We start from the raw sequence: 22019 nt of genomic DNA, 5'->3' as shown, positions 1-22019 counted from the left end.
ATGCACACCCATGCACACAATGTTAGAGATTATTCCATTATTGATTTGTTGAAGGGAATTTTTAATGGTTTAAGCCACACAGTAGCTTGTAATTTAAAGATGAAAGCTTCATCTCTTGTATGAAGAACAGTTCTGCAGGACTAGTTTTGTCAGTGATAGACAGCAAATGTCATCGCCACCTGAATTTTAACCATTCTGCTGCTTTAAGTAAAGTGTCGTAATAGCTCATTAGTAGCAAGTGCAGATTCTTCCCTGCCTAAAGAGAAGCAGAATACTTCTGGTAGCCCTCCTGAATATCTGTGTCCTTACAAAGACGAATCTCCATAATGTCCAAGCATTTGAAAGAAGATAACTGAATTCTGCAAATTGCTAAGGGAAAAGTAGCACAGAGGTATTATATAGGCTCTAGTTTCTCTGTTAATATTGCACCTAGATTTCAATTACTGACACACCTCTAGGAGTTCCCAGACATCCAAATTTCACCAACATTCAATTCAAATATACTTCTTCTTGACAGCTCCTACTATGAAGGATATTTGTTCCTGTTTAGTAAAGTTCTTCATGGTCCTATATAGCATATTAGTCTGATACAACCCTTATTTACTTGATATGAAATGTCTGAAAGTCAATCTATTGTTTTCTTCAAAATGTTGTTTAATTTTTTTAAAGGTTCTTACTAAGCCCAAAGTTTTCCATTATTATTTTTATCAGATATCATCTCCTTTCATTTCTGTTGCTCCAGTAGCTCCTTCAGTCCCACTCTATGAACCTCATAGACAGATACATGGAGGAAATGCAGCACCTCGCAGAGAAGGGGTGGTCTTGGCACTGTTCCCATAGTCATCCTTCATGACATCCATTCATGTCTACTCTGAGTTCATCCCAGAGGATTCTTTATGCGCTCTTTCTTTCACTGGGACTGTTTAGAGGCAGTTGCAGGTTGGTGTTGTGAGTCACCCATGGCCTGATCTGCACACTATGACAAATATTGGACCAGTTCTGATGTTTGGCAGGAGGTGACTTATTTGTATCCATTGTCCACTTACTCGCTATGTCTCATTCTCATTAACTCAGTGCGTCCCTATTATATTGCCATAATACCACTGGTTTCTGAATGTCCTGGACCAGCTGAAAAGTTTTAATTGTAAAATGATCCTTCAGATGCAAAATAATCTGCATTTCTGCCAGAGACAGCATTAAAACCAGCATTTAATGTCCTTCTCAGTCCTCCTGGAGACCATATAGCATGGTCTGACTGACTCTAAACAGTCTGCTGACTACCGTTTGGGAACAGCTACTTCAGATGTACCTTTCTTTAAATAATATGATAATAGAAAGAGGACACCAGACTTGCAAAACCACAATTCTGAGCTATCTTTATAGTCTTTATTTCCCTATTCACCCATGTAGGCTTGTCTGGTAAAGGTTTTTGTACTCCTTTATACTCTAGCTCACATTCTGAGGCTAGAGAACATCTGGAAAAAGACATTTTTTTTCCTTAGTTTTGTCTTGGCTTTGTCTTCCTTTTTTGAACAGAGTCAAATAGATAGAGTCACAATATTTGATATGAAAACCATTTTCATGTTAATTCATTAACCCTTTGGGATAGCACATGGTGATTAAAGATGGACACGGGTTCGAAGTTTATCAGGAATAGTTCCAATGCGTTAATGATGCACGTTACTGATAGTGCAGAAAAATATGAGCAGATACTGAGGTTCCATTAATTTGGTCAAGATGTCCAATGAGATGCAAGCGGACCATAAGATAATTTCAAATTAAGTTGTCTGAGATGTCGTTAACTGTGTCATCAAGACATGGTTTTGCCATGATGTGTATCACTAGTAATATTATCTTTCTGGAATGCCACAAGAGAGAAAGCTTTCATTTTACCCATGTAAATGATCTAAGAATTTTCAGGTGATGTCACTGCATATTTTTTATTTTTCTCTCTGCACAATCACCTTTGCATGACTGTGGCAGTTCTTTTAAGTTTCTGCAGCTCCGTGGTGCTTGGTTATGTTCTTTAATTTGCTGTGCTGTTCTTGCAGAACATGTTTCTTCTAATGCCAGCGATAGTGAAAGTAGCTACAGTAAGTTACTGCTTTCATTAGAGTCCTTTTACTTTGCATTGCTTGTTCTGTTTGTTTCTTTTATTTTGTTTATCTCCTTGCTAGTCTTTTGTTCATGTTAAAAAGACGGTTGGAGCAAATGGCTTGGAATTCAAATTTACGGCCGACCACTTCTTGAGTACAAAGCTATAAAAGAAAACTGGTAACTTTTATGAGGGATGTTGTTATTTAGGATGTATTCTACAACATAAAACCATACCTGGCTTTGGGTAGCCTGTGAAAGTCATGATTATTTGGTTTAGTGACAAGAATTATTTCAGCAGGGAGGGTGCAGTTTCTTGATGATCTTTCAAGAGTAAAATTACTCCATAGCTGTAGTCAAATCTGAAAAAGACATGCTCTTTACAAGGTCACAATTTTTACTTGCATTTCTGCATGCTTGTATGAAGGGCTAGGAAATATACAGACCACAAAGTTTTGTTGAGCCTTTAATTTTGCCAGTACAGATTTCCTAATGCATATGGAAGTCTTCAAAAAAAAGGTAAGATAGACCTTCAGCCTTTAGGTACTGCCACTGAATGTCACTGATTCCCTGTAACTTGAGATCTCAACCCCGCAATGTGATTTGATTGAAATTACAGTCTCCATGTGGTCATACAGCCAAGTGGCAGATTGTACATACTGACTATTTATTAGTAATACTCAAAATTTAACCGATATAACTATTTTTTTCTGTAAGTGTTGAGAAGTGAAAAAAAAAAAAGGCATTAACTAAATGACTGGAAATGTAATAAAAGGTAATTAAAATGATAGCTTGCTTAGTAAATCACCCAGATTAATTTTTTCAAGCCATTTGCTTAGCAAATCAAGTTTTCCACCAGTCACTCAGCACTTGTGCTAAGCACCCACATGTGTTCAGGTAATCATTGGTATCATGTCTCATATTTACTAGTCTTGATATAGTGCATAGCAGTTGAGCTCTGTTAATAAACACGAGTTTGTTTCAGTAAAACAGCGAATCATATGCAATTCAGAAATAGTAAATTAGTTTGTGTTTTCTTCTATTGGAAAGGTTTACTTGGAAAGCAATTGCCAGAGTCACAAGAAAACAGTAGGCGCTCTGGAACTGCCAAGGTGCAATTCTGAACTGCTTTATTTTAAATGTGTCCTCCACTGAGGAATAGAGGAGGACTTTATGTTTGAAACATAAGATACTTTTTCCCCAGATTGACTTTACGATCAGGAATGAGTCAATAGGTTAAATTTTCAAAAATCTGCATAAGTCAACTCTCCCCCATGTGTGTTTAATTCAGGGTGAGCTCAGGGTAAAAGCCCAGAGGAGAATCCAAGCTGGTAGCTGAGCACATCCCATGCCTAACTGTCCTAAACAGGAGACTTAACAGGGGTTGCCCAGTTGCAGCCAAACATTTGGGACAGGTCCACAAAAGCTATTTCCCAAATTTTATCATAAGACAAGACAAGTAGCCTGGTTGGCTGTGCAATAACTTGAAATCAAGTGTATGTTTTGAGGTGCGAGAAGGGGGATAGAAATGTTTTGGGGAAGTTAGTTTGGACATAGGTACTTGGAAGAAAAAGTAGTGTTGGGGTAACAACTTCCCATGGTAGTCAGTCTCCTGGAGCGGTTTCCATCTGGGCAAGCTGCTGTCTTACCCCTGCAGCATCCAGACTGCATCCTGTTGGCTGGAGCTCCCCATGCGTTACTGGTGTCTCCAACAACTGATGCCTGGGGGAGCAGATTAAGGCAGGGCTTCCTTCTCTGCCCATGCCATTTAGCATCAGAAGAAGCCAGTCTTAGATTATGCCAAATGAAAGTGGCTTTTAAATCCAGAACCCGGTGCCCAAATGGTCTATTTCCGTTTGCTAATGATTCATTAGTGTGTGCTGACATGACATTTGAAGGCATGACAACTGTCATTTGACAGTTTGAAGTTAAACTATCAATTTGAGGGCATTCAGCAACCCATGACTTTGGTTACCAGCCTATTTCACATGGTCACGATGGCTCATCAACTATAACCTGTCTGAGTCTTCAATTACTTACATGGCCATGGTATATCAGCCTATCTCCTGTGGGGACTTAAAGCCTTCCTGAGTTCAGCTGGATATTCTTTGCATGTCCAGGCTACCTTATAAAATATATTATTTGCATCTGGGGAGCTGGGAACAGGGCCCAAGGTCAGTCACTGCCACAGAACCAAGTTTGTTCTAGTTCCGTTGGGAGTCAGCCATGTTGCAAAGTTGTCCTTCAGTGTGATGTAGTGCCACTTTGAGGAGAATTTTTGTGTTCAAGGTGTGGAACTACAAGTTATTTAACAAGGACACCATGTGTGTAGACTTGCAAACTCACCTAGCCCTCAGTCTGTGCACTGGTGAAACAGGGCATACTAAGAGGAGAAAAAAAAAATTAAGCTGAAAAATTCATGGGGAGCAAACATAAAACTGCTGGAGAGCTCAAAAGTTTTGCACCAGATTTTTATCCTGTTCCATTGCCCCTTTTTTCTTCTGTTCCCCAGCAAATGAGCAGGAAGAAGGGTGTTGACTGTCCCACTGCATTCTGAATTGTGGGAAATTAGGAAGAGTGACTGGAAAGTTGCCCTGCAGAAAAGGACCTGGGAGTGTTGGTTGACAGCTGGCTGAATAGGAGCCAGAAGAGTGCCCAGGTGGCCAAGCAGACCAACAGCATCCTGGCTTGTATCAGAAATAGTGTGGCCGGCAAAACTAGGAAAGGGATCGTCCCCCTGCACTTGGCACTGGTGAGGCCCCACCTCAAATAGAGTGTTCAGTTTTGGGCCCCACACTAAAAAGACATTGAGGTGCTGGAGTGTGCCCAAAGGGCAATGAAACTGGTGAAAGGTCTAGAGAACAAATCCTTTGAGGAGTAGCCAAGGGAAGTGGGGTTGTTTAGCCTGGAGAAAAGGGGACTCAGGGGAGACCTTATCAGTCTCTGAAACTACATGAAAGGAGGTGGTGGTGAGGTGAGTATTGGTCTCTTTTACCCAAGTAACAATCAATAGCACAAGAGGAAACAGCCTCGAGTTGCACCAGGGGAGTTTTAAGTTGGATGTTAGGAAAATTTTCTTCCCCAAAAGGGTTGTCAAGCTCTGGAACAGGCTGCCCAGGGAAATGGTGGCATCACCATCCCAAGAGGGATTTAAAAGACATGTAGAAATGTTGCTGAAAGACATAGTTTATCAGTGGACTTGTCAGTACTGGGTTAATGGTTGTATCTTAAGGGTCTTTTCCAACCTAAATGATTCTATGCTTCTATGAAATCAACTATTTGCACCTTGGCCAGCACCAAGAAAAGTGTTTGGATAAGAAATGACTGGCAAGTGCCATGTGTTCTCCTGCAGGTGTTCATATTTGTCCCTATAAAAAAGACCAGTTGGAGTCCAGAGTGAGGTGTTCTGCATTTTTTCTAGTGAGTCTCTGGCAATTGTTTTAACATTTTTCTATTAACTTTTGCTTCTCATGATGAGCATTTAGTGAAAAGTAGATAGTGTCAAAACTAATGCTACTTATCATTCCTAGAACCATTCCAAACCAGGGATACAACTACGCAAAGTGATGTCGAAGGCTTCTGAGAGATGTCCAGGCTGTGCCCTGGACAGTGATTAACAGAGGGGTTACAAACTGAATGAGCTTTTTCTGGGGAATATATTATGATGTATTAGTATTTATTTAGAAAATTATATTGCTGAAAAAAATGAATATTTCCCTGAAGTATTGCTCATGTCTTGGGCTTGGGGATTAAAAAATCAATTTCTTAACAGACGCCAGATACTTTGTAGGTCAAAATAAGAATATAATTGAAAATCCTCTTGTGTGGTCTCAAGAGAAAAATCCTTTGACCACTCCTTATCAACAAGGCTGTTGCAGATAGTAAAGATGATTTCTTCTGCCAGTTCACTCAACACTGAGTTTATAATGAGCAAAAGAGTTAGAGCCAACAGTGGAATTTTATTTTATCACAACAGATTACCTTCAGCTCCAGCAACTTCAGGGGAAACCACGAACAACTGACAGAAGAATCTAGCCCTTTATTAAAAAAAGTAAAAGTATTTTGGAGCCAGGAACAAATGCTGACCTGATTGAAAAGGGGTTGAGTTGCCACACAGCTGCTGCTGTGTCACACTGGCCATGCTAATATGAAGGCTGTAACTATACTGGTTGATTTGCATCTGTTCTCAGCAGTGAAACCAAATTTGCAGAGTGCTATATAAAGTCCTGGTCTAGCAGAAAGTTCTTTTTGTGATAACGATACATACAGCTAACCTAGACTTATCCCTGAAGCAGCTAATCACACCATGATTGAAAGTTTAGTTTTGAGCTTTTTAGCTTAAAATGTTCTGATTTCTTTTTCAAACCAAGCTTGTAAGAACACATTTTTTTTACTGGAGACTCATCAGTTTTTATTTTATGAGACACGATTTTCATAATGGCCATGCATTTCAAGTCTCTCTACTGCATATGTGTTATAACTCTCGTAACACACAGTTCAGCAAAGGTTTTTACAGCTGTCATCAAAATTACACACACATTACCACATCTTTTTAGCCTAATTGCATAAATGGTTGTGATTGTACCAATTACCTAGAGAGGCAATACATGACAGAAAGTTAAAAATAAGGAAAATTGTTGGAAACAGAATTTTTACCCTCTGTCAGCACATCACTCTTGTAATGAGATCTGAAGTCTCAAAACAAGATTAAATGAGTCCTGATTATTATGTTAGGCCACTGATTAATTAGGATGTGTTGGCTCTTAGACTCCCCAAGGATTATTATATTACAGGCATACTCAATTTGGCACAAGCATTGAAGACTCATTTTATGTCCTTACAAGCTATATTAATCTTAAACATACAGTGTTAATAGACCACTTTTCAGTCACAAGCTCGTTCTCAGACTAATGACGATCTTATTATATATTGGAATTCCAGCCTTTTGTAGCTATCAACATATTTCCAAAAATCATGTGTTTACTTACATAAACAGAGGTCCAGGAAAGGGATTCTGAGCCAAATAGAGACTAGGATATTGACTGTCCAGTGCAGCTTGTTCAGATGAAACAAAACAAGAAATTGATTTCTCCAAGATCATGCAAGTACAACTCAGGTAATCCATACATTAGCCCAAAACCTAAATGGATGGTGATTTTAGATCCATCTGAGCATTAAAATTCAGGCTTGAGGACAAAAATAAAATTAATTTGGCTCATCTCTGTGTATCTCACATGTGTATTGATGGTGACTACCACCATTAGTCCAGAAAATTTAACGACCCTTTTGACTCCCTTTGATTTTTTTCTAAAATCTTCATCAATTTTTAGCTGTCTTCATAAGCACAACTTTTTTGTTATTCACTGCTTTAGATCCCTTTCCAGATTTTTTTCATTCACAACCATTAATAGGATGCCAGAATTCATGGATTTTGTTTCCATGAGGCGCCTGATGAGGGTAGGTGTTTGGTTCCATGGTGGCTGCACCATAGCAGCTCACAGTAGCCCTCCTGCCCCACTACTCAAATGCTGGGTGCAGTTGCACCAGCTATATGGAAACTCTGGATTCTCTGAAACACTATAAAATCCTTTAAAAACATTAAATTACTAGTCTTTATGAAACTCATCTGACCACACAGGACCATTCTGCCCGGTTTATAGAGACTACGAGTTATAACAAACTCCAGGGTATTCTCTTCCCAAGACTGAGAAATCACCAATAAGCAAACCAAGAACAAAGGCAACCAGAGCCGTAGCAATCCTGGGAAAGTGAAAAGCCTCCAATGATTTTACTCAGAAGTATAATGCATTTAGGATAGCTTCCTTTTTCTTTCTTCTCTTATTTTTTTTCCTTTTCTTCTCTTTTTGACATGATGGAATTTTACTGAATAACAAGGGATCATGTCAAAATCCTACAGAAAGGGCTTTTTCTTTTTTCTCTTTGTTTTGTCTGTTACATTTCACAAAGATTTTCTAGATCAATACAGCTAACCTGTGCTAATTAAGCCATTAACATGGATGGTAACTGAGGCTTAGTCAAATGATAAATAAGAGCCCATGTCCTGCTTAATTTCGCACGGTCTCACACCTCAAAGCTATCACACAGTTATAGCAATCCAATTATTGATTGATTCTAGAGCTCTTTGTTATACTTAATGCTCTATGGACTACTTCAAAGTCATGCAGTACTGATTGAGTAAAGATCATTAAAAAACGCCATCTAGTACAGTTAACATGCACACTAGCCTCTGAGGACTTACAAGATTTTGTCTGGAGAGTGCTTAGAAGGATTTTATTCACATAGAAACATGAGCTTCATGAGCCCTTTTTCCAGAAAAGTGAAGTAGTGCAAATGTTACAGCTTTCCCCCATGCTCACTCCACATTGAGTGTGAGACTCATTGCTGAAGAGCCTTCACTCAAGAAGATGTCTGAGTCCCTGTGTATCACAGTCAGCCTCAGAGTTTCTTCTTCCTTGCTACAGTCCTTTCCAATAGCTTAAGCTTCAGCACAGTTTGAGTGGACTGGAGTTTTTTCTTTTCCTTCAGGTGTTTGTCTCCATAGCCCATACCCTCCTGATAGTGTGGATGTGGATAGCTTTAGCATGTGGACAACTCTGCCAGAGACTGGACAAAACAGAGGCAAAAGCTGTGCTGGCTTATTTGTGCTTGCTATAATTCTATACCAAAGACAAATATTAGCCCACAGAGAAATTTTTAAACAGAGTTATTGGTTATTTTCCTTCATTTGCTCTTGCCACTGTCACTCCCATGGGATTCTACTGTTTAAATGCAGATGTCTGGATCTGACCTTGCTGTTTAAATGCTGTTATGGGACACTGAAGACAAACACGCCCTTCTGACTTTTTCTCTCATCCCAAAGTACACATCTAAAATAGGTCAGATGACTCATGTCTTAGAATAAGGACTTGCCTGTTTGTAGGTACCCACTCTAGAGGATACCTAAGGACTAGCTCAGACATAAGCACTCATGATAGGGGTTTCTGAAATGAATTCCCTTCTGCAGAACTGTATGCCATTAAAACAAGTATTTTCAGGTTTAAGGTTGTATGTGTACTGACAGGCTCCCCTCCACATGCTTAGCACAGAATGGCTTCATTGCCCACCCCAAGACTGACTTTCTCAGGCCATTGAAAAGCACAGCCCTGGCTCTGGGGGGCTGGAGGGCAGGCAGTGAATCATCTCATCTCCAGAGGAATGGAACATCCTGAGCTCTATATCACCCAAAAAGTTTCCCAGGCAAACTTAAGGGGAAATAGTACATCTGGTGCATGAAACTTAGTATAACAGTAATTCTAGGTTTTTAACTTTGCAAAATACCAAAGTTAAGTGTGTGATTACAGTATCAAACATTTGCAAATAGAGAAGAAAATTCATTATCCACACTCCTCATACGTTATGTTGCCTTGTCCTCAAAAGCTGTCTAATTTCTTCCTTTTATTAAAAATGATGTTTTCTCCTTTGCTGCTTCAGCAACATTGTTAGGTTGGATTTGGCCCTGTCTGTTCTCCCTCTCTCCTAACACATCAGTACATTTTTTAATTTGCTTTTCTGTCATTGTCCTTAATTACAGCATTATTTTTACTTGAAAAGCTTTCTTACACATTTCTCACTACTGTCTAGATAATGTATCACAAAAAAAAAAATGTCTAGCAACATATTAGATTCATGAGGTAGGAGTCAGTTTAATACTAATAATTTTATACATACTTGGGCACTGGGCATTGCATCCAGTACAAACCTTGTTAATATAATTAATGGAGCTTCACAAGTGATTCAGCAGTCAGACTACTTCAGGGTGAGGTGTAGGCCCCTCTAGATCATACCTATATGGAGCCCACCAAAATAATGTAACACACTCATGTGCATGCGAGCAGATGAAATACAGGCAATCCTGTCTATTTTTGAAAGCCCTGATAGCCCTGATGGCAGTCTTTTTTTTTCTGTAGCATCTCAATTAGTTGCAGAATCCCATCTGTGGATCCTCTTAGAGACAAGCCCAGAGCTGAGTAAAAATAAAATCATAATTTTAAACTTTACTAAGCGTAAGTCACATTTAGAACCTGCCAGAGCCTTTATGTGGTACCAAGTATGTACCAGTAACCTAGAAAAAGGAATATCCAGAAATTATTCATGCAAGAGGTTGAAGAATCCTCCCACCCCTCTCCTCTTGCACTCTCATAGAGGAGAGGACAGTGATGCATCGGGGCTGTACATCTGCACCAAAGTTGTGATCCACAGAGTGTCATTTGTTTCTTTTGGCAAATTTCTCTGCTTTTAAATGCCACCATAAGCAAAAAAGCACTGTCCTAGCAGGAGTGGAGGGAAGATAAGTGTGTAAAATACGATGCTGTGCGTTTTGTGTTCAGGAAAGGATGAGGGTCAGAAAATAGCTCATAGCTAGATGTCAGGTTGTGAATAAACTAGACTATGGAGGTTATGCATAGAGCAATGATCAACCAAAATGTATATATTCTGAGGATAAAAATTGTTCAGCTGAGATAGCCTGTGGATTTGTCCTGTAGCAGCATGTTAGGGCCTTAACAATCAGACAAGAAAAAAGAATTGTATCTCAAATTTCTGCACTATCCTTGTAAACAGCCTTGCTGCCAAATCAATAAATGAAGTGTTGTTGTCCATCATTGTAAAAGCCCAATTTCAGCAAAGTGAATTGAAACATGTGGCAGGGGAGGGAGGGGAAGGAAAAAAGTGCTCTCCACACTTTAAAGTTATGAGGGACTTTGGAATGGTTCATTATCAGAGAGAAGTGTTGAATCCGATCTGTCTCTCTGTGAAGCATTTTATCAAGCTTTAGCACTTGATGTGTTGCTTGTCACCTTCAATCTCTTCTCTTTCTTCTCTCATCAGGAGGCCAAGAAGACTGCATCCTGTCTTATGAACCTGTCAGCAGACAGGAAAGTAAGTTTCAGCTGCTTTTCTGTCACTCTTCCTTATATTTTCCATTTCACATTTTGAGGGCCAACAGAGCAGTAAGCCTTGCCGTGCCAGCCCCAGATTCTCTGTGGCTCCTTTGCCTTGGCCAATCTATCAGTTCTGGACATTTCCTTCTCTGACTCCCATTCCCTAACATTCTCTGGACTCTCCTCAGCATGCTCTCATGGCCTTTACTAATAAATATGTTAATCATTCTAAAAAATATTGATGCTCATTTTCTTGATTTACTGTTATAGTTTTATATGGGGAGCCTTTATTATTTTCCTTCTCATATAATATGCACCTCTGAATGGGGTAAACAAACCTATGGGAATTCAACTGAAAACGGGAGTGTGCCCACCTGATTTAATGGGGAATGTATTCATATAGCTAAGGGGAAAAAAAATCCTGCAATATCCTTTCTATGCCTCATGAGAGAATCCATCTGCAAGCATCTGGGAGTGGCTTCGTTGAGCAGCAGCAAATATATACACTTCCACATCGTCATTTGTCTATATGTGCATGCATCATCACAGAGCTCTGCAAAATGCTCTGTCCCTTTTCCTTATCCATGTCAATAAATACATTACGCATCAATAAAATGTACACCTAAGTTTTCATGCATAAAGGCAGCAACTCTGGTTAGCGCATCTTTGTGAAGATTTACTGTTATTGCCAGTAAGATCATCAAAATATACCTTTCTTTTTGTTGTTCAGTTAATTACACCAGGCCAGTTATTATTCTGGGTCCTATGAAAGATCGGATCAACGACGATTTGATATCTGAATTCCCTGATAAGTTTGGGTCGTGTGTACCACGTGAGTATGATTTTAATCCTTGTTTTGCTGCTGAGGAGCTGTATCCCTCGGTGCCACGCATTAAATGAATTGCTGAGAATGCAGTATCTGTGAAGTGTACATAGCTGAGTTTCTCAAAAACCTTTTCCATCGAAGAAAAAAAAAAAAGCAGAAATGAACAAAAAATAAAACAATATTGTGAAGTTCTGTAAAGTAATTCTCTAAAGAAGTATCTCAAAAGCTGTAGTGTATTTTTAAAGAAGGACCCTTCTATCCACTAATGCAATTTACTCATCAGCTAATCTGTGTTCTCTCAATAAAAGCTTGAAATACTGGTAAATTTTAAAATTTTTCACCTCAGTTGCACAGCTATAATAAATATACAGAGTAATCTGTGATTTGTGTGAGATCTAGACTGTCTAATCTGAAGGCAATATTGGACCCTGAATTAGGCGTAGTGTTCATATCTTGGATCATTAAAGCTTGCTGAATGTTTATTTCAGACCCTGATTGCAATGTTACTTTATCCTAAACTGTTGTCTTTGCATATACAACAACTTAAAACTGCTAGAGATGAGATCAGAAACAACCTTATACCGAAGGCTAAATTAAATTGATGAGATTGTGATGCATTTTATCACTGTAATAGGATTAGATTTACAATCTGGAATGGATTTTGTATTTGGGGCTTGTTCATGATCCTGGTGAAAAAGGGGGAATTCTGGTAAATATTCATTTTATGTTAGCCTGTAAGGATTGATTGGAGGTAAACATCAGAAGGCATTATTTTAAAAAAGACAACTTTATTGTCATAACTCCATTTAAAGAACACAATGTAGTAGCCAAAGATCTGCTTCCAGATGTGGAGCACCTCCACATAGATCCACCATTGTCCACTGGGCAAACCTTAACTGGAGCACTTTTTGCATGAAATGTTTTTACAGACTTCTTCATCTTATGTCTTTTGTTTCATGCAGATACCACACGGCCAAAGCGTGACTATGAAGTGGATGGGAGAGATTATCATTTTGTCATTTCAAGAGAACAAATGGAAAAAGATATCCAAGAGCACAAATTTATAGAAGCTGGGCAGTACAATGATAATTTATATGGAACTAGTGTCCAGTCTGTGAGATTCGTGGCAGAAAGGGTAGGTTGAGGCTAGTTTTATTTACCAGGAAACCTGATCTATTTTGTTGCCACATTGTATCTCAGACATGATTCTTTTGAAAAAAATACAAATTATCTGCAAAACGACATTCTAATATTTATAGGCTTTGTAATGAGTCCACAAGTGGAGTCTCTGACTTTGAATTAAAACATCCTGGGCACTTTTTGTTCCTGGATGTAGTACCGTGGATTGAGGGATATAATACAGCACCTCAAGTACACCCCAAAATAGCCTTCCCTCTTCCCTCTGTAAGATAGGTGAATAAACTTATCTCACTTTCACACAGGTGAAGAACAAAGTACAGAGATATTAAATGACTTGTCTCAGGTGGCACAAGGACTCTTTGACACAGGCAAGAACTGAATAACCAGTATGAACGTAGACATCCTATTATTTTTATGAACCATTTTTCTTCGTCTCTGAAGAAAATTCCTCCCTCTAAAGTTCATCCCAGTAAAATAAAAAACAACTTTGTTCTCCTATCTCCAGTGAAGATTTTATATCATCACCAAAGCAAAGGAACAAGTGCAGAGGAGCCCTGGGGTCCCCCATCCCTGGTGTGTCAGTAATGGATTTATTCCAGGGCACTGTGTTGCTGAATTGCTTCCTGTCTTTTGGCTGATATGTAGCGAACTATAAAACAAAAAATATGTGCAAAAATAAACAGGTTCTCATCTGTTTCCAATAGGGCAAGCACTGTATACTTGATGTGTCAGGAAATGCTATCAAAAGACTACAAGTTGCACAACTCTATCCCATCGCTATCTTCATTAAGCCTAAATCATGGGAGCCTCTGATGTGAGTATAAACTCATCCAAACCTTTTATTTTCAAGGTACAGTCTCTAGTAGCTCAACAGAGGTCTTTAGTGTATGTTTTGCCTGTTCTCTAAAATCAGTAATGACAAGAAGAAGGGAGAACAGTGGAGACTTGCTCTCTCTGCCTGCTATCCTCTGTACTCTGGCATCTCAAGGAACAAGCCAAAGCTGCCTTTGAACGTTTCACACTGGGACATATGGCCTTACATGCTGGACCATGAAGGATTCCCTGTCAATGCTCAGTGTCCTTGTTCCAATCTGTACAGCAGGTTGACCAAGGACTCATGCAGCCTTAAGTCCTCTTGGGGTGTAGAGTCTGGTCACAGGGAGTGAACCAAAGAGTAGACCTCTGTCAGATTTGCAGTGTGTGCCTCTTCATCAGCCCTTCAGTTATTTGAAGGTCTGTAAGAGAGTAAACAAGGACCCATAGGACTGGGGAGGGGCAAACATAACATCTGAAAAAGGAAAGAGAAGGCAACGACTTCATGCTGTCACCAGGCAACCTAATTTCAAAATTCAGAAAAGCTCTGGGATCCAGTGAACAGTCTAGCAACTCAAGTGTAATAACTTTGAGGATAAAAAAGGTTATTACAGGCAGACAATGTATGTGTATCAAGAACAAATCAAGTCAATCTTTTTTCCTTTTTTCATGAGATGGATATCAATAATTGTATTGCTTGTATAAATATTGATTTTTTTATTCTGACTCCATGGGTCATTCTCAGTAGCATCTTAGGGAAATATAATATTAATAATTAGGGAAGTATAAGATTAGGGAAATACAGTCCTAAGAGAGTCTAGAAAGCATGTAACACGTTCCATCACTGAAAATGGCACTGTTAAACTGGGAGGGTAACAGCAACCCTGCAATTGTATTTCCTGAGCTGTGTCACTATTTGGGATCCCTTTTTCATTAATTACTTGAATGATGAATTGGGCAGTACTTTCATAAAGTTTGTGAATAACTTATGGCTGAGCAAGGTGGCAGGCACTTTGTAGGATAAGATTAAAACTCAATGTGAAATCAGTAAGATGAAATTCAGCACAGACAAAGGAGAGAAAATGAAATGCATGAGTGCAAGCAGGGAATAATTAAGCTATAGCACTTCAGAAAAACATCTGGCTGTTGGGATGGATCACACAGGAATATGAATGGGTGGATAATGTGGTTGCAAAAAAGGAAACTGCCACTGTGGGCTCTATTAACATCACTGTTGTGTGAGGAAACAATAGGCAGGTATTCTGTTTTACTGGGTATGGATGAGGCCTCAGATACAGTTCTGGCCTGATTCTGGGTACCGTCCTGGAAGTGGAGGAGGAATGGGGGTTGCCTAGTGTCAAGAAAAGAAGGCTGAGGAGGAAATATAGAAGTGAACTTCGTACTGGTTAAAGCTCAGGATAAAATACATTGTGATCAATTGTTTTCCATGTACAAACATGGTAGTGCAAAAACTTCACTTAATTTGCTGTGGTAGGGATGAAATTTTGAATTCTGTGCCTTCCTCTCACCAAAAGCTCTGTAAATAGCAGGTGATGGCATAGGTATCTGTTACACAGCTAAAACGCAGGCATCCTCCCTCCCGTGACAGGCACATATCTGGTGGTGGTAATAGTGTGCCAACAAGCACTAGGCGACAAAACTGGAGCCTGCTAACGTGCCCCATCCCATCCCATGAATGCACATCCTCCCTGGCCCTGACTTTTGGTGATAAGGTTGTTGCCTGTGCAGCCACATTCCAGGGAATGATGTACAGTGTGTGGTAATTGCACAGCCCCACCCTGACCAAAGCCCTCTTGGGTTGGATGACTCCTTGGTATTTCTATAGTTCAGTTATAATCTGATTGATTATCTTGCTGTAGAGAAGGGGAAGGGTGGTTTGAGAGCCCACGTTGTGCATTGATTGCTTTAAGATATATCTTAACTTACACTTTCCCTATCCATAAAAAAAAATCCATTATTTATTTAATGCTGATATTGCATCTGGAGTGATTAAAAAAAAAAAAAAAGTAAAAAGTGGCCCTTACTATGAAAAATACATTAGTCACAACCAGAAATGTGGCAATAACATAAAGGCTTCATTAATTTCATATGAGAACAGTAATTGACTTCAGACTGGCTGAAAAATGTTATGAAGAAACAAAATATTATGACAATCATTCTGTTATTAAACCAAAGCAATACTAATATTTCACTTAGTTGTGCAGTTAGCATAAGTTTCCTTACTGATGTAAATCAAAAGTAAGCATTCTTCACTCTTCAAATCTAAATCTGCTTCAGTTTTGATGACATTGTGTTGGGGACAAAGTGAAATCCATTAACATGAATTTGAATTCCTTTTTTTTTCAATAATATGGTTTATATAAATAAATTATGTAAAGACAATACAACTTCTGGAAAGAAAAAAAAAAAAGATAGAAAAATGTAATGAATTCAGGCATTCTAAATTAGTTTATCCCCTGCAGCTTGCTCTCCACAAATAATCTTTTTATCTAGTTAATCTATCTAATGTGTATTTATCTTACCAAAGAGCACCCAGAATTAGCTTCTAACAGAAATGAGAACTCTCTTAATACAAACAGGATCATTCTTTTTAAAGAATTGTCTTGAGAGTAATGACACAACTCTGAACCACTTGCTTGTCAAAATTATTTGGTTTATTTTGTAATGCAGCTAAATCACTCAGGATCTAGCTAAACAAATACATACTCTGACATGAGCATAGTGAGACATTTTTATGACAGGGTAACCGTGCTAACTGTCTTTTTATGCATTACAACACAAAACTCATAGTTTTATTTGCCATAACTGTTACTCTCATTCATACAAATGAGTTGAAAGTTAGTGGAATAGTAAAGCAGAATCATAAAATTACAAAAGATAAAAGAATTGCTAATGAGAACGTGCAGAGAAATTAAGTCAAAAGATTTAACTTTTAATTTTTTTTTTATTTTATTTTTTTTTTTGCAAAAATAGCATTTAAATTAGAAGGGTCTAATTCTCATTTACACATATGTTCCTTTGCACAGTGAAGATAAGAAGAGTAAAGGGATTTTATATTAATCTTGCACCTGTACTTGAAACTTTGTTATCACTGGCTCTCTGGAAATGAACACTAATGACCACAGCAATGTGAGGCCATAAGGGACTGTTGGATGTAAAAGCAGCCAGCACACGTGGTCTGAGCTGGATGTCTCCTGATCCTGCTTTCTTCAATGAAATTCAGTCCTGAAAATCAACTTGCTGTGAACAGATTGGCTCCCCGTTTTTTCTTTTCTCGGCTCTACATGACCCCACCTCAGAGGTTTAATCTGAGAGGAGTCCCTGTTGGTACCTCTCTATTGGCATGTGTCTAGGAGGACAGTGGTGGGATCATGGGGATGAGAGCTGGAAGCAAGAGGCTGCCAGGGTGAGCTCTTCACTGGGAGAGGAGGAAGATGTGCCTGGAGGGACAGCTCTTTGCAAGCATTTTGAATTCACCAGCTGTGCAGGTCCCTAGCTAGGAAAGAAAAAAATAGCATATTGTTTGACAGCACTTTTAATTCATCATGAAAAAAGGATGTCATGGTCCTCCCCATTCTCCATCCTCTCTTCTGAAGACACAAGGCGTGAATAAAACCAGCGCAGCTTAACATCCCAAGCAAATCTATACTCTGCATATACAATGAAAATTTCTCATTGTGTCAGAGTATTTGTTGTTTTAAATGCTTCTTTATATTTTTATTTTCTCCTATGATATTCAAGGATCTTGAGGAAAGCTTCTCAGAAATTTAACAGAAATAGATCTGGAAGGAGGAGAATGCTGCTAGCACTAAAATATTGGCTGAGTGTACTTAAGATGAGATAAAATGTCATGTGTGCATAAGAATTTGCAATGCACCTAAAGATATTCAAGCAGGCATAGCTGATAAGAAGCCTGTCTGAACTCAATTAGATAGTAATCTTTCCTATAAATAGAATGAGTAGTGTTACAAATTTAATGTATGACATAGCATGTATGATATAGCATATATGCCATAGATTGGAATATATTAAAACTATTTATATAATCCACAAATAATTGTCATAATTTTTTAAGAAATCTTTCTTATCCTTCATTTTATAAACCTGCTTTCTGCATTGCATTGGTAATTTTTTAGTTTTTTTTAAGCAGTGTTCCCAGCTGTATCGCTAGCTATATAGATAAACAGCTTTAAGTCATTTCTAGAAATCCTTTTTTGCATCCTGGACACTTTACAGGGTGTTTTTGAGAAACCAGGTAGGATTTAGCTGTAGCAAGTTCATACTTTCATGCACTTCACAGATCATTTTTTTATGCACCATCATGCACATAATTTCCTACATGCATCACCCATGTCATACTGTATACAGTCTATTACCACATAATCATATGATTCAGTGCAAGGCATAAAATCAGATTTATGTAGAACACAAGCTGCTCCCTTCTCTTGTTTTCCTAATTGCCTCAGAAAATTTCCATCATGTTTTAAGAAAAATGAATTCATGCTGTAAAAAATGCTAGAACAAGCAAACTCTATTTATTATTACTAATTAACTTAGATATCTGAAGGCATATATGTGCAAGGCACTGAATGATTATGAACTTTATTCTTTGAAAGTATATAGTGGTATTAAAAGCAGAGTGTGCATGGGCAAGACAACTCATTTCTTCAAATTATTTAAAAATGCCTCTGTCAAAACAGAAGTGCTCCACCAAATAACAAAACCTTGGCAATAACAGAGTGTTGCTGACACTATGTTTTTACATTTCTGGGTACCTCACACATTTTAGAATCTATAAGACACACTTGACTGGGAATCTCTGTAGTTAATCAGTAAGGACTGGAACAGAGAACACAAGTATCTTAAGTCTTCCTGATGGACAGACTCAGTTTGATTTCTTGTGATCATCTGGAACTCATGCCCACACCTGAACCAAGAAATCTCCCTGGAAGACATGCTGGATTGCTTCTGGGGCTTCCCTACAAGGGATTGCAGTGACTCTGGGATTCCTCCTATAGGGTCAGGAGTCTCACTGTACCGAATCCTGCCTTTACTCATGATTTCAGTTCCATAACCCCAGTCAAACACCAATCAGTCAAAACACAACTTCCATTTCAGCAGTTTGGACAAGATCATTTAGCTGAGACAGCCAGCTGTGAGCTGGGAGATAGGGAGGTTCCTGGAGGAGCTTCAGCTCTGGAGGCAGGAGTGCTCCAAGTGCACAAAACTTGAGAATTCCTGATTCCCAGACGTACCTGTGGACTCCTGATGCTACAAGTCCATCTCAGATAGCAGTTACCAGATTTGTGCCTCATATTTTGTTTGGGAATGTAGAACAGTGAATCCAAATGTTAAAAATCAGCAGAGAAATAGGAAATAGTCAAAGGAAAAGTCTGGACATGTACATTTATACTATCTAAGAAAGACATTAAATTTAAAATCCTGAAACTGCCCATGAATCAATGGAAGAATTTCACTCCTTGGTTCTGGTGCTGATTTCAGTCCATCTGTGTTTCAGTTGAACATATCTTGTAGAAAGCTGTTCCAGTAAGAATCTAAATTTCTTGATGACTTCTTCTGTGTTTCTAGGGAAATGAATAAACGTCTCACAGAGGAGCAAGCAAAGAAAACCTATGATCGAGCAATTAAATTAGAACAAGAATTTGGAGAATATTTTACAGGTATGTTTTTATTAAAAACAATCTTTTCCCAATGTATAGTGGTTTATTGCAAAGCAACAAGATCAGCTTTATTTCTGGCCTATCATTATGGTGTGTCCACAGTACAGACTCATAGCTTGGGACTATGGGTTGCCTGAATCTCAAGGGCAGTTGAGGTGTTCAGCTCCTCAGCTCTACAGAAACATCTTTGCTTCAATTTGCTTCCCTCTCTGACTCAAAACTGTTTTCAGTGAGGTCAATAAAAGTGTTGCATCATTGCATTTGTACAGACCAAAGAGTTCCTCAGTAGCTCAAGGCAAGAGCTGTGGAACATGGGAAGGAAAAAAAAAAGGCATCTTCTTCCTAACCTGAAAAAGAGCAGGATTTAAGACCTGCTCTGAGCCTCAGCATTTCCTTTGGGCGGGTTTAGGCAGTTCCTTACTCAAGGGACTGGTATTTGTGGATAACACTCAGAAGTCCAGTTGTTCCTCCACATGCTGACAGTGAGCATAATCTGAACTGCCGTTCCAGATTCCTGGCTGTGGGGACAAGGAATTTAAGGGTATAGAGGCTGTGCTTTGTGTTGCAGGTGCTTTATCTTCTGTCAGTTTGGGCCTGATCTAGCCAACTTTTGCAGACAAGAGTGAGTTTGTTAAAATTAGGTCAAGAAAAGAGTAGGCTGCGTATCTCCTGCTGCACAGTGCTGAAATAGCTTCTAAATCAAATGGAATGTAAAGTTTGGTGCGCAACAGTGGGAACCCACCATGCTGCCCTCTCCTAGGGCAAAGTTGCCCATTCTCTAAGCTAACCTAACTCAGTCTTCTCACTACAAGCAGTAGGATGGGTCTCTGTCATGGGAGGGTGCCATTGGTTTCAGCTAGTTGCCATGTGCAGGGGGTATGACTTTTCCATAATCATCATCACAGTGTTCTAGTATTCCTTCTGCTTTCATCACTATTTGTGGGTATACTGAAAATCTGATGACATTGGATGCTGTAAAATATGTCAATTAAAAGAAGTATTGATATGTTTTCTTACTGCAGCTATTGTCCAAGGAGATAGCTTAGAAGATATATATAATCAATGCAAACTTGTAATTGAAGAACAGTCTGGGCCTTTCATCTGGATTCCTTCAAAGGAAAAATTATAAATTAGCCACTGCACCTCTGATTACGATGGGAGAATACTTAGAAGAAAACTATAATATACTATTTGGAGGCTTTCCTGTTTTTGTTGCATTTATGTTCTTTGCAGTCAATGTGAATTTTGATGAATGTACAACACAAAGTGTTTGAAGCCATGAAGGACACTGATGGGTCAAAGGGTAGGAACAAAAAGACTTCTACCACATAAAGCAAACCTGTTGTGTGCGCAGAGAACGAGCTGTAGGTATAAACTTTTGACATGGAGACTCTCTGTCAAGGGGAGCTAGCCACCTCCTGTGCCCATGCGGACAATTTGATTGATTTCAATGGCTGAGCTCCGTGTGTTGGTTGCTTTAAAGAGAAGTTCCCAGCTCTTGAACCTCATATAGGGCTTGATCCTGCAAGGCGCTCAGCACTTGACTCCAATTCCTACACGAGTAGCCCATTGACTTGGAGTCACTTGTGACCCTTCCCTATGCCATTCAGCCCCAGCAGTTCCAGCAGGACTATTCATGTGCTCAAAGCTAAGCACGGGCTTAAGCGTTTTGCTACATCAGGGCCACATGCACCTTGCAAAATCAAGCTCAGAGTACTTGGTCCACTTGCTACTGAAGTCACTGGTAGGCCCCTCTTTGACTTCACTGGGAGGCGGGTCCTACTCTAAGCTTTTCATTGCACATTTGTAGTTGGTACACCTCGACTTTGGTAACTATGCACATGTTTTGATTTCTGAAACCAAGTCAAGCATTTCTTTTTTCCCCTTTGGAAACGCTATCGCATCAAGAACTAATAATATAGATTATTTTAATGGAGTTTGGGGGTGGGAGAGGATGGAAGCATTTCACATCACACACACGTGCACGCAAACATATTCTCATGTGGACACACACACATGTATGAGGATTCACAGCACCTATGTTGACAAGGAGGGATACAACTGGGAAAAGCTTTAAAATTTTTGATTGTCTATTTTATCATTTATATTGATAGAAGGCACTTAAAGATGGAATAATTTATAAAAATAAAAATATATTGATGTATAGAAACTAATTTCTATAGGTAAAAATGTTTTTGTGAGATATTTTGTAAAGATTAATTAATGGAAAGATTAAATATTTACACCCTTGTGTGACTGCAAAATGTAAAGAGGACCATCAAGTTGCATTATCCCTTTCCTGTAACAGATTCTCTATTATTAATGACAAGCAGGATAATTCCTTAAACTGTAGTTGTCAGTTTGTTTTTCTCTCAATTTAATCCTCTCCCTTGCCTCTATTTAATCATGATGAACTCCTGTGGAAAGACCTCTTAAACTGACCGCCCTGTAGGACCTTCTCTTAACACAAAAGGATAATGCATCTTTAAATTGAAACTGATGATT

The 22019-nt window shown here is 38.9% G+C and overlaps 1 protein-coding gene across 1 annotated transcript in view; it reads left to right on the top strand.

Annotated features, from left to right (window-relative positions):
• Positions 1-21685, top strand: part of LOC103780510 (disks large homolog 2-like) — a gene marked incomplete at its 5' end in the record, with an annotated part of 23692 nt that extends 2007 nt beyond the window's left edge. Inside the window, 7 exons of the mRNA XM_008948198.1 lie at positions 2052-2093; positions 10981-11031; positions 11764-11865; positions 12822-12994; positions 13704-13813; positions 19423-19514; positions 20537-21685. Of these exons, the coding sequence (XP_008946446.1) occupies positions 2052-2093; positions 10981-11031; positions 11764-11865; positions 12822-12994; positions 13704-13813; positions 19423-19514; positions 20537-20643 (677 nt within the window). The remainder of the gene's footprint in view (positions 1-2051; positions 2094-10980; positions 11032-11763; positions 11866-12821; positions 12995-13703; positions 13814-19422; positions 19515-20536) is intronic.
• Between the last annotated feature and the right edge of the window lie 334 nt (positions 21686-22019).

The sequence above is a fragment of the Merops nubicus genome, unplaced genomic scaffold, assembly GCF_000691845.1.
Source record: "Merops nubicus isolate BGI_N331 unplaced genomic scaffold, ASM69184v1 scaffold17619, whole genome shotgun sequence".
Classification (NCBI taxonomy): domain Eukaryota; kingdom Metazoa; phylum Chordata; class Aves; order Coraciiformes; family Meropidae; genus Merops; species Merops nubicus.
The sequence above is the reverse complement of the archived record's forward strand: the minus strand, read 5'-3'. Positions and strand labels throughout refer to the sequence as shown.